The sequence below is a fragment of the Lissotriton vulgaris genome, chromosome 7, assembly GCF_964263255.1.
Source record: "Lissotriton vulgaris chromosome 7, aLisVul1.2, whole genome shotgun sequence".
Lineage (NCBI taxonomy): Eukaryota > Metazoa > Chordata > Amphibia > Caudata > Salamandridae > Lissotriton > Lissotriton vulgaris.
The window spans coordinates 1,767,722,720-1,767,735,719 of record NC_141695.1 but is presented as its reverse complement, the minus strand read 5'-3'; the positions used below and the strand labels follow the sequence as shown (position 1 = coordinate 1,767,735,719).

General features: G+C 48.6%; 1 protein-coding gene across 1 annotated transcript in view; it reads left to right on the top strand.

Annotated features, from left to right (window-relative positions):
• The window catches only part of LOC147706626 (cell adhesion molecule CEACAM6-like), a 103,942-nt gene that overhangs the window by 28,244 nt on the left and 62,698 nt on the right, over positions 1-13,000 (top strand). Inside the window, exon 2 of the mRNA XM_086933116.1 lies at positions 2,427-2,792. Coding sequence (XP_086789242.1) covers positions 2,427-2,792 — 366 coding nt within the window. The remainder of the gene's footprint in view (positions 1-2,426; positions 2,793-13,000) is intronic.

Genomic DNA, 13,000 nt, shown 5'->3' with positions numbered 1-13,000 from the left:
AGTGATCATGGGGCCGTGGCCATCGCGCAGTGGTCATGGGGCCAAGGGCATCGCGCAGTGATCATGGGGTCATGGGCATCGCGCAGTGGTCATGGGGCCAAGGGCATCGCGCAGTGATCATGGGGCCAAGGGCATCGCGCAGTGATCATGGGGCCAAGGGCATCGCGCAGTGATCATGGGGCCATGGGCATCGCGCAGTGGTCATGGGGCCGTGGCCATCGTGCAGTGGTCATGGGGCCGTGGCCATCGTGCAGTGGTCATGGGGCCGTGGGCATCGCGCAGTGATCATGGGGCCGTGGGCATTGCACAGTGATCATGGGGCCAAGGGCATCGCGCAGTGATCATGGGGCCAAGGGCATCGCGCAGTGATCATGGGGCCATGGGCATCGCGCAGTGATCATGGGGCCAAGGGCATCGTGCAGTGTTCATGGGGCCGTGGGCATCGCGCAGTGATCATGGGGCCAAGGGCATCGTGCAGTGGTCATGGGGCCGTGGCCATCGTGCAGTGGTCATGGGGCCCTGGGCATCGCACTGAGGAAAAGAAGCAAGTGATGACTGGACCGCTTGAGTTAATCTCAACCACTGCAAATTTCTCAGGGTCACAGTCAAGGTCCTCTTTGTGCGCCCTCCATGGGCAATCAGAGATATCTTGGCGCTAGGACCAATACAAGGAGAGGGATGCCAACGGGAAAGAACAAAGGAAGCTTGGGGCCGTGGCCATCGCGCAGTGATCATGGGGCCGTGGCCATCGCGCAGTGGTCATGGGGCCAAGGGCATCGCGCAGTGGTCATGGGGCCGTGGCCATCGTGCAGTGGTCATGGGGCCGTGGCCATCGTGCAGTGGTCATGGGGCCGTGGGCATCGCGCAGTGATCATGGGGCCGTGGGCATTGCACAGTGATCATGGGGCCAAGGGCATCGCGCAGTGATCATGGGGCCAAGGGCATCGCGCAGTGATCATGGGGCCATGGGCATCGCGCAGTGATCATGGGGCCAAGGGCATCGTGCAGTGGTCATGGGGCCGTGGGCATCGCGCAGTGATCATGGGGCCAAGGGCATCGTGCAGTGGTCATGGGGCCGTGGCCATCGTGCAGTGGTCATGGGGCCCTGGGCATCGCACTGAGGAAAAGAAGCAAGTGATGACTGGACCGCTTGAGTTAATCTCAACCACTGCAAATTTCTCAGGGTCACAGTCAAGGTCCTCTTTGTGCGCCCTCCATGGGCAATCAGAGATATCTTGGCGCTAGGACCAATACAAGGAGAGGGATGCCAACGGGAAAGAACAAAGGAAGAAGCTAAGACAGCCAGATGAAGGCTAGATAAAATGACATGTTCTTGGTAGGCCAAGGGGGACTGGTTCAGAGCTCCCGAGAACAGGGAGTAGATGCTGGGAGTTTGGGATCACATTTCTCAGAAAGCTGTAATGAGTGAAGGTGACAGAGGTGGTTGTTCTGCCACATACAATACTCTGTGCATAGGGCATGGAGTTTCTATGTGTTTCATTGGACACCAGAGGAGATGGTATTTACCAGGTGTGGTAAATATCACGCCTTAGTGTGACCAACCTCTAATTGATGCATACAGCACTCCTTGTCTCAGCTCATACTAGCAACACTGGTGAAAACCTAAGGCTGCAGCAGTGCTTAATCTGTACTGGTGCTAGGCTGGTGGGGCACCAGCGCTAATCTATGGAGGATTATTGCCCATTATCTGACTTAGACCCAGGACAAGAGAGAGAGAGGCAGAAAAGGGAGAAAGAAGGGTGAAAAATAACCATCAAGATGGGGGTAAGGAAACAGGAAGTGTAGGGTGGGAGAAGAAAGAGGAATGAGGTGGGCCAGGGTTTATTGTCCATCATGTGACTTATCCTCAGAGTAAAAGACATAAAGGGAGAAAAAAGGAGGAAGAGAGATAAAAAAACATTGACATACGAAGAAAGCAGAATGAAAATGAACCCAATATTGGGGGAAAGAGACAGAAGTGTAGGGTGGTGGAAGAAAGAGGCATCAGGCGGAATCAAGCTGGGCAGCCCTGGTATACAGCAACCCCGGCACTCGGCAGAAAACCTTTGTCCTGCACCGAGTTTTAATAAATAAGCAATGAGGCGGCAGCTACATGCAGGAAAGGTCTCCAACAGCAGCGTTTTAAAAAAAGGCACTGTGAACAGGAAAAAAGGGTCATGGAGTCTACGTCCTAGTGTAATGGGTTAGAATATGGAACGGTCCTTCCCTGACAGTGGGTTACCAGGTTCCCTCTGGTGATCCGCTGATTCCTTGCACCCTCGCGCCACGCCCTCCTTCCCTCTGTGAACACTGCGCTCTACACCCTCAGGGTGGGCATGTTGGGGTCCGTCATCCTCTGTGACAGCCAGGTGTTGACGACACGTCTCACAACACTGATGTTGTTTCTTTTCTGTGTTTTCTTTCAGCCTGGGTGACGTCAGTCTGGGTGACGTCATTGTTCCAGTGCACAGAGGCGCAGCTGTCAATCACTCCAGATGTGGTGACCGCGGTGGTGGGAGACACCGTCACCCTGTCTGTGCGGTACCAGGGGAGTTTAGTGTACTGTAACTGGTTCAGGGGCGGAAGGATACATGCAGATGACGTCATCCTCGGTCTCTTTGGCAGCGATCCTCCGTCCTACGGTCCTAAATCCACCGACCGAGAGTCAGCGCTCCCGGACGGGTCTCTGCGGATCACAGATGTGCAGACGAATTACAGCGGAATCTACACCGTGCGAATGGACGTGGACCCGGGGGGGCTACAGGACGCCACAGCACAGCTCAGAGTGCACGGTAAGTCAACAGTATTTTCCTTCTAACTTCTGGATTATTAGACTGTTTTCCAGGGGTGATAGCGGGGGAGGCATGTCTGACAAAAGATGTATTTTCCTCTCATCTTCAACACCACCTAAGCTGTCCAGGTTGCAAAGAGACCTAATCTCAATGTACAGTGGGCTCAAAGCCGACCCGGTGCTTGCCTCCTTTGGGTTCATTGTCACACTCCTGTGCTTGCTTCTTATTAATAAGCTGCTGAGGCCTTGTCCAACCCCCAGTGCACGCCCTCATTACTTGTGTCCTTCTACTGCTTTCTTTTCAGGCACTACTTTTGCTTTTTTAGTTTAGGGCTCCAACAGAGTGCATATGGTTTCCAGCTGTTCCACCCCTTTGCGCCGTGATCCCTGCTGCTTCTCCCACATGCAGCTCCACCCTACACTCCCGCTTGAGTGCTTCTCCCACTACTGTTTCTTCTCTTCCTATTGTTTCTTCTCCCCTACTGTTTCTTCTCTTCCTATTGTTTCTTCTCCCCTTCTGTTTCTTCTCTTCCTATTGTTTCTTCTCCCCTACTGTTTCTCCTCTTCCTATTGTTTCTTCTCCCCTTCTGTTTCTTCTCCTCCTATTGTTTCTTCTCCCCTACTGTTTCTTCTCTTCCTATTGTTTCTTCTCCCCTACTGTTTCTCCTCTTCCTATTGTTTCTTCTCCCCTACTGTTTCTCCTCTTCCTATTGTTTCTTCTCCCCCTTCTGTTTCTTCTCTTCCTATTGTTTCTTCTCCCCTTCTGTTTCTTCTCTTCCTATTGTTTCTTCTCCCCTACTGTTTCTTCTCTTCCTATTGTTTCTTCTCCCCTTCTGTTTCTTCTCTTCCTATTGTTTCTTCTCCCCTTCTGTTTCTTCTCTTCCTAGTGTTTCTTCTCCCCTACTGTTTCTTCTCTTCCTATTGTTTCTTCTCCCCTTCTGTTTCTTCTCTTCCTATTGTTTCTTCTCCCCTACTGTTTCTCCTCTTCCTATTGTTTCTTCTCCCCTTCTGTTTCTTCTCCTCCTATTGTTTCTTCTCCCCCTACTGTTTCTTCTCTTCCTATTGTTTCTTCTCCCCTACTGTTTCTTCTCTTCCTATTGTTTCTTCTCCCCTACTGTTTCTTCTCTTCCTATTGTTTCTTCTCCCCTACTGTTTCTTCTCTTCCTATTGTTTCTTCTCCCCTTCTGTTTCTCCTCTTCCTATTGTTTCTTCTCCCCTTCTGTTTCTCCTCTTCCTATTGTTTCTTCTCCCCTTCTGTTTCTTCTCCTCCTATTGTTTCTTCTCCCCTACTGTTTCTTCTCTTCCTATTGTTTCTTCTCCCCTACTGTTTCTTCTCTTCCTATTGTTTCTTCTCCCCTTCTGTTTCTCCTCTTCCTATTGTTTCTTCTCCCCTTCTGTTTCTCCTCTTCCTATTGTTTCTTCTCCCCTTCTGTTTCTCCTCTTCCTATTGTTTCTTCTCCCTTTCTGTTTCTTCTCCTCCTATTGTTTCTTCTCCCCTACTGTTTCTTCTCCTCCTATTGTTTCTTCTCCCCTACTGTTTCTTCTCTTCCTATTGTTTCTTCTCCCCTACTGTTTCTCCTCTTCCTATTGTTTCTTCTCCCCTACTGTTTCTTCTCTTCCTATTGTTTCTTCTCCTTCTCCCCTACTGTTTCTCCTCTTCCTATTGTTTCTTCTCCCCTACTGTTTCTTCTCTTCCTATTGTTTCTTCTCCTTCTCCCCTACTGTTTCTCCTCTTCCTATTGTTTCTTCTCCCCTACTGTTTCTCCTCTTCCTATTGTTTCTTCTCCTTCTCCCCTACTGTTTCTCCTCTTCCTATTGTTTCTTCTCCTTCTCCCCTACTGTTTCTCCTCTTATTATTGTTTCTTCTCCCCTACTGTTTCTTCTCTTCCTATTGTTTCTTCTCCTTCTCCCCTACTGTTTCTCCTCTTCCTATTGTTTCTTCTCCCCTACTGTTTCTCCTCTTCCTATTGTTTCTTCTCCCCTTCTGTTTCTTCTCTTCCTATTGTTTCTTCTCCCCTACTGTTTCTTCTCTTCCTATTGTTTCTTCTCCCCTACTGTTTCTTCTCTTCCTATTGTTTCTTCTCCCCTACTGTTTCTCCTCTTCCTAATGTTTCTTCTCCCCCTACTGTTTCTCCTCTTATTATTGTTTCTTCTCCCCTACTGTTTCTCCTCTTCTTATTGTTTCTTCTCCCCTACTGTTTCTCCTCTTATTATTGTTTCTTCTCCCCTACTGTTTCTTCTCTTCCTATTGTTTCTTCTCCTTCTCCCCTACTGTTTCTCCTCTTCCTATTGTTTCTTCTCCCCTACTGTTTCTCCCCTTCCTATTGTTTCTTCTCCCCTACTGTTTCTTCTCTTCCTAGTGTTTCTTCTCCCCTTCTGTTTCTTCTCTTCCTATTGTTTCTTCTCCTTCTCCCCTACTGTTTCTCCTCTTCCTATTGTTTCTTCTCCCCTTCCTATTGTTTCTTCTTCCCTACTGTTTCTTCTCTTCCTAGTGTTTCTTCTCCCCTTCTGTTTCTTCTCCTCCTATTGTTTCTTCTCCCCTTCTGTTTCTTCTCCCCTACTGGTTCTTCTCTTCCTATTGTTTCTTCTCCCCCTACTGTTTCTTCTACCAGTGGCGTAACAAAACTTGAGGGGGCCCCCCTGCAAAGTACATGGAGGGGGCCCCCTATTCTCCAGACCCAGTCAGGAGCTCTCTGGCTAAGGGCCCGTGCACAGTGTTGAAGGGGGGCCCGCACTTCGCGGGCCATTTTTACGCCACTAAGCCGTAAAAGCATCTCATTTTCTACATAAAGACTTCTGTCAGCACTCTTTAATTATATTCACAATACCTTTGCCTATAGAACTCCAATTGTTTTCCTCTAACACACTTCTGAATTCACTCTAATTTAGAAGATATCATCTTCTTGATGTCTTCATTCTCAAAAATGCTTGACTATGACCACCCACCATGACGCCATTCCCCATCCTCCATTTATTTCAACGGGATCAGCCTCCAAAACTCTCTCTTGATGACTCATGAAGTTGTTGGGTTTATATAACAGGCAGTCAGTTTTCCATTCTATCTGCATCTTCATCTGCAGAGCACCCTCTTGTCCTCCAAAATGCTGGCCCGTTTCCTGGAGACTCAGAAGAAGTATTGGCTCTTCCGCTGCAATGACCAATAATTACGACATTTGCTAGAACATGTGTACAAGTTACCTGTAATACCACATTTGTATCATAAAATGTTCCAAAACCCCCCCAAATCGAATTAATTTTATAACATTTCTAGAACTCCGTGTTAAGTAACTTCACGTTTGTTTACTGACCATCAAAGTCTGTTTGCTCCTGAGGCAGTACTCAGTCATCACTGTCTTCTGACTGACAGCAGAAGCCAAACATCAGGGGCAAGGCTTGTTTGTTGGCAGCAGGAAGCCAGGGCCACGTGGCGTGCTGTGCTCTCATAAATATGAGCATGCACAATGCTGCACACTGACGTCTCTCAGTCACTCAGAGCATGCACAATGAGATGTACTTCCAAGCTTCTTTCGTCAGTGTACCTGCAGGTGATCCAGTGGATGCTAGAGTGGCGTAGAGTGGAGTGGCAGAGTGGCATGACAGAGTGGAGTGGCGTAGAGTGCTGCAGAGTGGCATTGTGTGGAGTAGAGTGGCATGGAGTGGCATAGAGTGGAATGGAGTGGCATTCAGTAGCGGAGAGTGGCATACGGTCTAGTGTCATTGTGTGGAGTGATAGAGTAGAATGGCATAAAGTGTAGTGGTGTGTAGTGGAGTGGCGTAGAGTGGCATTGTGTCGAGTGAGTGGCATGGAGTGGGGTAAAGTGACATACACTGGGAGGGAATAGAGCAGCATATATTAGATTGGTGTGGAGTGCCATAGAGCAGAATAGCGTACTGTGGAATAGAAGAGATGGCATAAAGTGTAATAGAATGTTGTAGAGAAGAGTGGTGTAGAGTAGAGTGTAGTGACGTAGAATCGAGTGGCGCATCATAGAGTGGAGTATCACAGAGTGGAGCGTCATAGAGTGAACCATCATAGAGTGGAGTGTCATAGAGTGGAGTGGCATAGAGTGGAGTGTGTTAGAGTGGAGTGTCGTAGAGTGGAGTGTCATAGAGTGGAGTGTCGTAGAGTGGAGTGTTGTAGAGTGGAATGTCATAGAGTGGAGTGGCATAGAGTGGAGTGGCATAGAGTGGAGTGGCGTAGAGTGGAGTGGCGTAGAGTGGAGTGGCATAGAGTGGAGTGGCATAGAGTGGAGTGGCATAGAGTGGAGTGGCATAGAGTGGAGTGGCATAGAGTGGAGTGGCATAGAGTGGAGTGGCGTAGAGTGGAGTGGCGTAGAGTGGAGTGTGTTAGAGTGGAGTGTGTTAGAGTGGAGTGTCATAGAGTGGAGTGTCGTAGAGTGGAGTGTTGTAGAGTGGAATGTCATAGAGTGGAGTGGCATAGAGTGGAGTGGCATAGAGTGGAGTGGCATAGAGTGGAGTGGCGTAGAGTGGAGTGGCGTAGAGTGGAGTGGCGTAGAGTGGAGTGGCGTAGAGTGGAGTGGCATAGAGTGGAGTGGCATAGAGTGGAGTGGCGTAGAGTGGAGTGGCATAGAGTGGAGTGGCGTAGAGTGGAGTGGCGTAGAGTGGAGTGGCGTAGAGTGGAGTGGCGTAGAGTGGAGTGTCGTAGAGTGGAGTGTCGTAGAGTGGAGTGTCGTAGAGTGGAGTGTCGTAGAGTGGAGTGGCATAGAGTGGAGTGGCGTAGAGTGGAGTGGCGTAGAGTGGAGTGGCGTAGAGTGGAGTGGCGTAGAGTGGAGTGGCGTAGAGTGGAGTGGCGTAGAGTGGAGTGGCGTAGAGTGGAGCGGCGTAGAGTGGAGCGGCGTAGAGTGGAGCGGCGTAGAGTGGAGCGGCGTAGAGTGGAGTGGTGTAGAGTGGAGTGGTGTAGAGTGGAGTGGCATAGAGTGGAGTGGCATAGAGTGGAGTGGCATAGAGTGGAGTGGCGTAGAGTGGAGTGGCGTAGAGTGGAGTGGCGTAGAGTGGAGTGTCGTAGAGTGGAGTGTCGTAGAGTGGAGTGTCATAGAGTGGAGTGTCATAGAGTGGAGTGTCATAGAGTGGAGTGTCATAGAGTGGAGTGGCATAGAGTGGAGTGGCATAGAGTGGAGTGGCGTAGAGTGGAGTGGCGTAGAGTGGAGTGTCATAGAGTGGAGTGTCATAGAGTGGAGTGTCATAGAGTGGAGTGTCATAGAGTGGAGTGGCATAGAGTGGAGTGGCATAGAGTGGAGTGGCATAGAGTGGAGTGGCGTAGAGTGGAGTGGCGTAGAGTGGAGTGGCGTAGAGTGGAGTGTCGTAGAGTGGAGTGTCGTAGAGTGGAGTGTCATAGAGTGGAGTGTCATAGAGTGGAGTGTCATAGAGTGGAGTGTCATAGAGTGGAGTGGCATAGAGTGGAGTGGCATAGAGTGGAGTGGCGTAGAGTGGAGTGTCATAGAGTGGAGTGTCATAGAGTGGAGTGTCATAGAGTGGAGTGTCATAGAGTGGAGTGTCATAGAGTGGAGTGGCATAGAGTGGAGTGGCATAGAGTGGAGTGGCATAGAGTGGAGTGGCATAGAGTGGAGTGGCGTAGAGTGGAGTGTCATAGAGTGGAGTGGCATAGAGTGGAGTGTCGAAGAGTGGAGTGTCGAAGAGTGGAGTGTCGTAGAGTGGAGTGTCGTAGAGTGGAGTGTTGAAGAGTGGAATGTCATAGAGTGGATTGGCATAGAGTGGAGTGGCGTGGAGTGGAGTGGCATAGAGTGGAGTGTCGTAGAGTGGAGTGTCGTAGAGTTGAGTGTCGTAGAGTGGAGTGTTGTAGAGTGGAATGTCCTAGAGTGGAGTTTCATAGAGTGGAGTGGAGTGGCGTAGAGTGGAGTGGCATAGAGTGGAGTGGCGTAGAGTGGAGTGGCGTAGAGTGGAGTGGCGTAGAGTGGAGTGGCGTAGAGTGGAGTGGCGTAGAGTGGAGTGGCGTAGAGTGGAGTGGCGTAGAGTGGAGTGGCGTAGAGTGGAGTGGCGTAGAGTGGAGTGTCATAGAGTGGAGTGTCATAGAGTGGAGTGGCACAGAGTGGAGTGGCACAGAGTGGAGTGGCACAGAGTGGAGTGTCGAAGAGTGGAGTGTCGAAGAGTGGAGTGTCGTAGAGTGGAGTGTCGTAGAGTGGAGTGTTGAAGAGTGGAATGTCATAGAGTGGATTGGCATAGAGTGGAGTGGCGTGGAGTGGAGTGGCATAGAGTGGAGTGTCGTAGAGTGGAGTGTCGTAGAGTGGAGTGTCGTAGAGTTGAGTGTCGTAGAGTTGAGTGTCGTAGAGTGGAGTGTCGTAGAGTGGAGTGTTGTAGAGTGGAGTTTCATAGAGTGGAGTGGCGTAGAGTGGAGTGGCATAGAGTGGAGTGGCATAGAGTGGAGTGGCGTAGAGTGGAGTGGCGTAGAGTGGAGTGGCGTAGAGTGGAGTGGCGTAGAGTGGAGTGGCGTAGAGTGGAGTGGCATAAAGTGGAGTGGAGTAGAGTGGAGTGGCGTAGAGTGGAGTGGCGTAGAGTGGAGTGGCGTAGAGTGGAGTGGCATAGAGTGGAGTGTCATAGAGCGGAGTGGCGTAGAGCGGAGTGGCGTAGAGCGGAGTGGCGTAGAGCGGAGTGGAGTGGCGTAGAGTGGAGTGGAGTGGCGTAGAGTGGAGTGGCGTAGAGTGGAGTGGCGTAGAGTGGAGTGTCGTAGAGTGGAGTGGAGTGTCGTAGAGTGGAGTGGAGTGTCGTAGAGTGGAGTGGCGTAGAGTGGAGTGGCGTAGAGTGGAGTGGCGTAGAGTGGAGTGGCGTAGAGTGGAGTGGCATAGAGTGGAGTGTCGTAGAGTGGGGTGGTGTAGAGTGGAGTGGCGTAGAGTGGAGTGGAGTAGCATAGAGCAGAATAGCGTACTGTGGAATAGAAGAGATGGCATAGAGTGTAGTAGAATGTTGTAGAGAAGGGTGGTGTAGAGTAGAGTGGTGTTGAGTAGAGTGGTGTGGTGTACAGCGGAGTGGTGTGGTTTAGATTTTAGTGGTGCAGAGTGAAATGCCGTAGACTACAGTGGCATTGAGTAGAGTGAACTGGAATGACCTAGAGTAGAGTAATGAAGAGTGGAGTCGCGTAGAGTAAGGTGACATAGAATAAAGTGGAGCAGAGTGGCATAGTGTGTAGTGGTATGGAACAGAGTGGTACAGAGTGGAGTGGCACAGAGTGAGGTGAAGTAGCATGGTATGGAGTGACGCAGAAATTAAAGTGGCGTGGAGTAGAGTGGTGTAGAGTAGGGTAGAATAGAGAGGAGTGGTGTAGAGTGCCGTACAGTGGCACTGAGTGTAGTGGCATAAAGTAGAGTGGGTATTTCAGGAAAATGGGGCGACCTCTCACCCCACTGCCGGACGCACTGCGTTAATGAATGCATATCACTGATGCCTACATTAATCCAATTTCATCCAATGCTTTGCGTTTTCCATAGTTTATCCATTCGTCTCATGGGAGTCATCTTACATTTACCACTGTTTCCTGAAAGCAACAGATCTCAATATAATTACTAAAGATCATACTCGGACATGTAGGGCAGTGCTTGTACTGTACCCGGCCTTACAGGGCTTTAAGAGGTGAAGCTGCACGTGGGAGAAGCGTTATGCCATTCAGAAAAACAAAAATTCGAACATGGATGCCAGTGAGTGCTGACCAGGGATAGCTACCCCATGCTTGCCCTACTGTACCCTTTGCACTTCCCTGGTTACCTCTTGACTGATGGGCCATGAGGGTAACTGGAGGGAAAGAAAGTGAACCTGGCCCTGAGAGCCCTGCTCGCCGCCTGTAGTTTCCACTGCTTGCCATTTGCCTAATACATGTGCAGCAAAGAATAAACTGTTGAGGTGCTAAAGGTGGGACAAGGTGTCAACCTAGGGATGTCATTTCCACTGCTTCTAGCATCCAATTCCCTTTAGGGTTATTGCACATGATAAGGACATCAGTAAAATGTTCTGGAATTTCTAAAGAGCAATAAAAATGTATGTACAAAATACAAGAACACCAAAACAAATACATTAGCACGCTTGTTTGTGATTGATTGGTGGAGCAGATTCCGAATCCAACAGAATTGTATAGTTAATATCACATCTGGAGACCTACTTTATTAGCTATTTCATCCATAGGCGTAAGGAAAGTTGAAGGGCCCACCGCCCCCTGCAGGTACACAGAGGGGCCCCCACTCCGGATCTAATCTGGAACTCTCAGGCCTGAGACTGAGCACAGTGCTGTGGGGGCCCCCTACAGCTCGGGCCCCCACGCACCGTGGGGGCTGCGGGCTGCAGGGGCCTGTGTTACGTCCCTGCCTGGAGCAGGAATGTTTTTATGCTGAAGCTTAAAAACTATCGGTTTCAATAAATGTCTCTCAAATCAGTGATATAATCTGATATTTTAAGAGGAACTCTTCTGTTTTCCGGATTCAAGAAATAAAGTTAAAGCATTAACCACTAATGTAAAACAGACAGATGAGAGGAATAGATTTCCATCTGGCTTCTAAACTCCAAATGTGAAACTATGAAACCTGGGATTAATCCCAGCTTCCCTGCTTGACCAAACTGTGTTATCCAAGGCAAATGTTTTTTCCCATGGTGCCTTTTCTTCATTATTGCATGTGGGATTAGTGACAGAATATTGAAAGCACAAATATTGTGTGGGAAGAATATTGTGTCAAAAATATCTATGGCAAGACTATTTAGTAGGTAAGTGCCAATAGGTAGGTATAATTTGCTACTCTTAACTCCAGATCTACATACCTTTAGGATATTCCCATGGTACATATATGAAATGAAATGAAATGAATGAAACTTATATAGCGCACGACTACCCTGGGGCATCTCAGCGCTTGCTTAGGGAACCCGTCCTGGTATTCCCTTGTGAGATAACCCTGGCAGGGTATCCACAAGGTGAAAGCCAGGCATCCCACTGCGAGGGGCCGTTGTGGAGATTAAGCAAGCTATTGCCCAGAGTTGCAGAGTGTGAACCCGTGAGTCGAGAAGGCACCAGAGCGAGAATTAACGAGTCCATGGAATTTTTGAGCCCAAGACCCGCCGAGGCGGGGAATTGAACCCTGGTCCAGGGCCGAACTCAAGCTCCAGGTCTGCCGCCTCTAACCCCTGAGCCACACTTTTCCACTATGTGGAGTTATATATAGTAAAGCTTTCCTTACCCATAACAAATGACTGACACAATATTCTTGTCCTCAATATTTTTTACATGGAATTATTCCCATGATATTTGTTTCCAATTTGTTGTCCTAATACCCAAATATGAGAACACCTTAAAATACGTGAGTATCAGATATGCACAGTACAAAAACCTCACGTGTTTGATTTAATAAGCCCTAATGGAGCCCCACCTTTAATAATATGGGGCACAAAGGACAGCTGACTTGCCTCTTAGACTTCACCAATGGCACTGTTGTGTTGGAGGGGGACAAGAATGCTTTTAAGTTGAAGTTTAATCTGTTTTAATGAATGCCTAATAATGCAGTGATATCATCTGACATTTTAAGGTAAAGCTGTTTTGCTTTCAGGAAATACGTTTCAAAGTCAAAGCATTAACCTTTGATGTACAATAGGAGCAACAGACATTCCCATCTAGTGACTAATTTAAAATGTACAATGTGAAACTATAACAAATGTGACCAATCCCAGCTTCCCCGCTTGACAAATTGTGTGATCCTAAGGAAAGATTTTTTATCCTCATGCCGTCTTTCCTACATTGTCGCATTTGAGAACACCTTCAAACAGGAGAATTTAGGATGTGTTCTGTACAAAAATCTTGTGTGTGTGTGATTTAATATGCTAAAATGTTGCTCTACATATTATAATCCAGGGCACACAAGACATTTTGCTTGCTGCTTAGTGTTCACTAATGCCATTGTTGTCTAGGTGGGGGCAGGAACGTTTCCAGGCTTAAGTTTGGAACCATTCGTTTTAATAAACTCCTCTCAACGCAGTGATATAATGTGATAATTTTAAGGTGAAACCGTGCGCTCTCAGCAAGTTTAAGAAATGCCCTTTTTTACTCTTGAAGAGGTTTTATCATATTTTTACATTGCTGCAAATATTCTCATGGCTCTCAGTTTGTGCCAGGGCTTGTTAGGCTGCTCCCGGTTAATTGATTGGCTCGCCCAACTCTCATGAGAAAGAGGCCCTTTCTCCTTTGTACGTGTTCAGGACTTACTT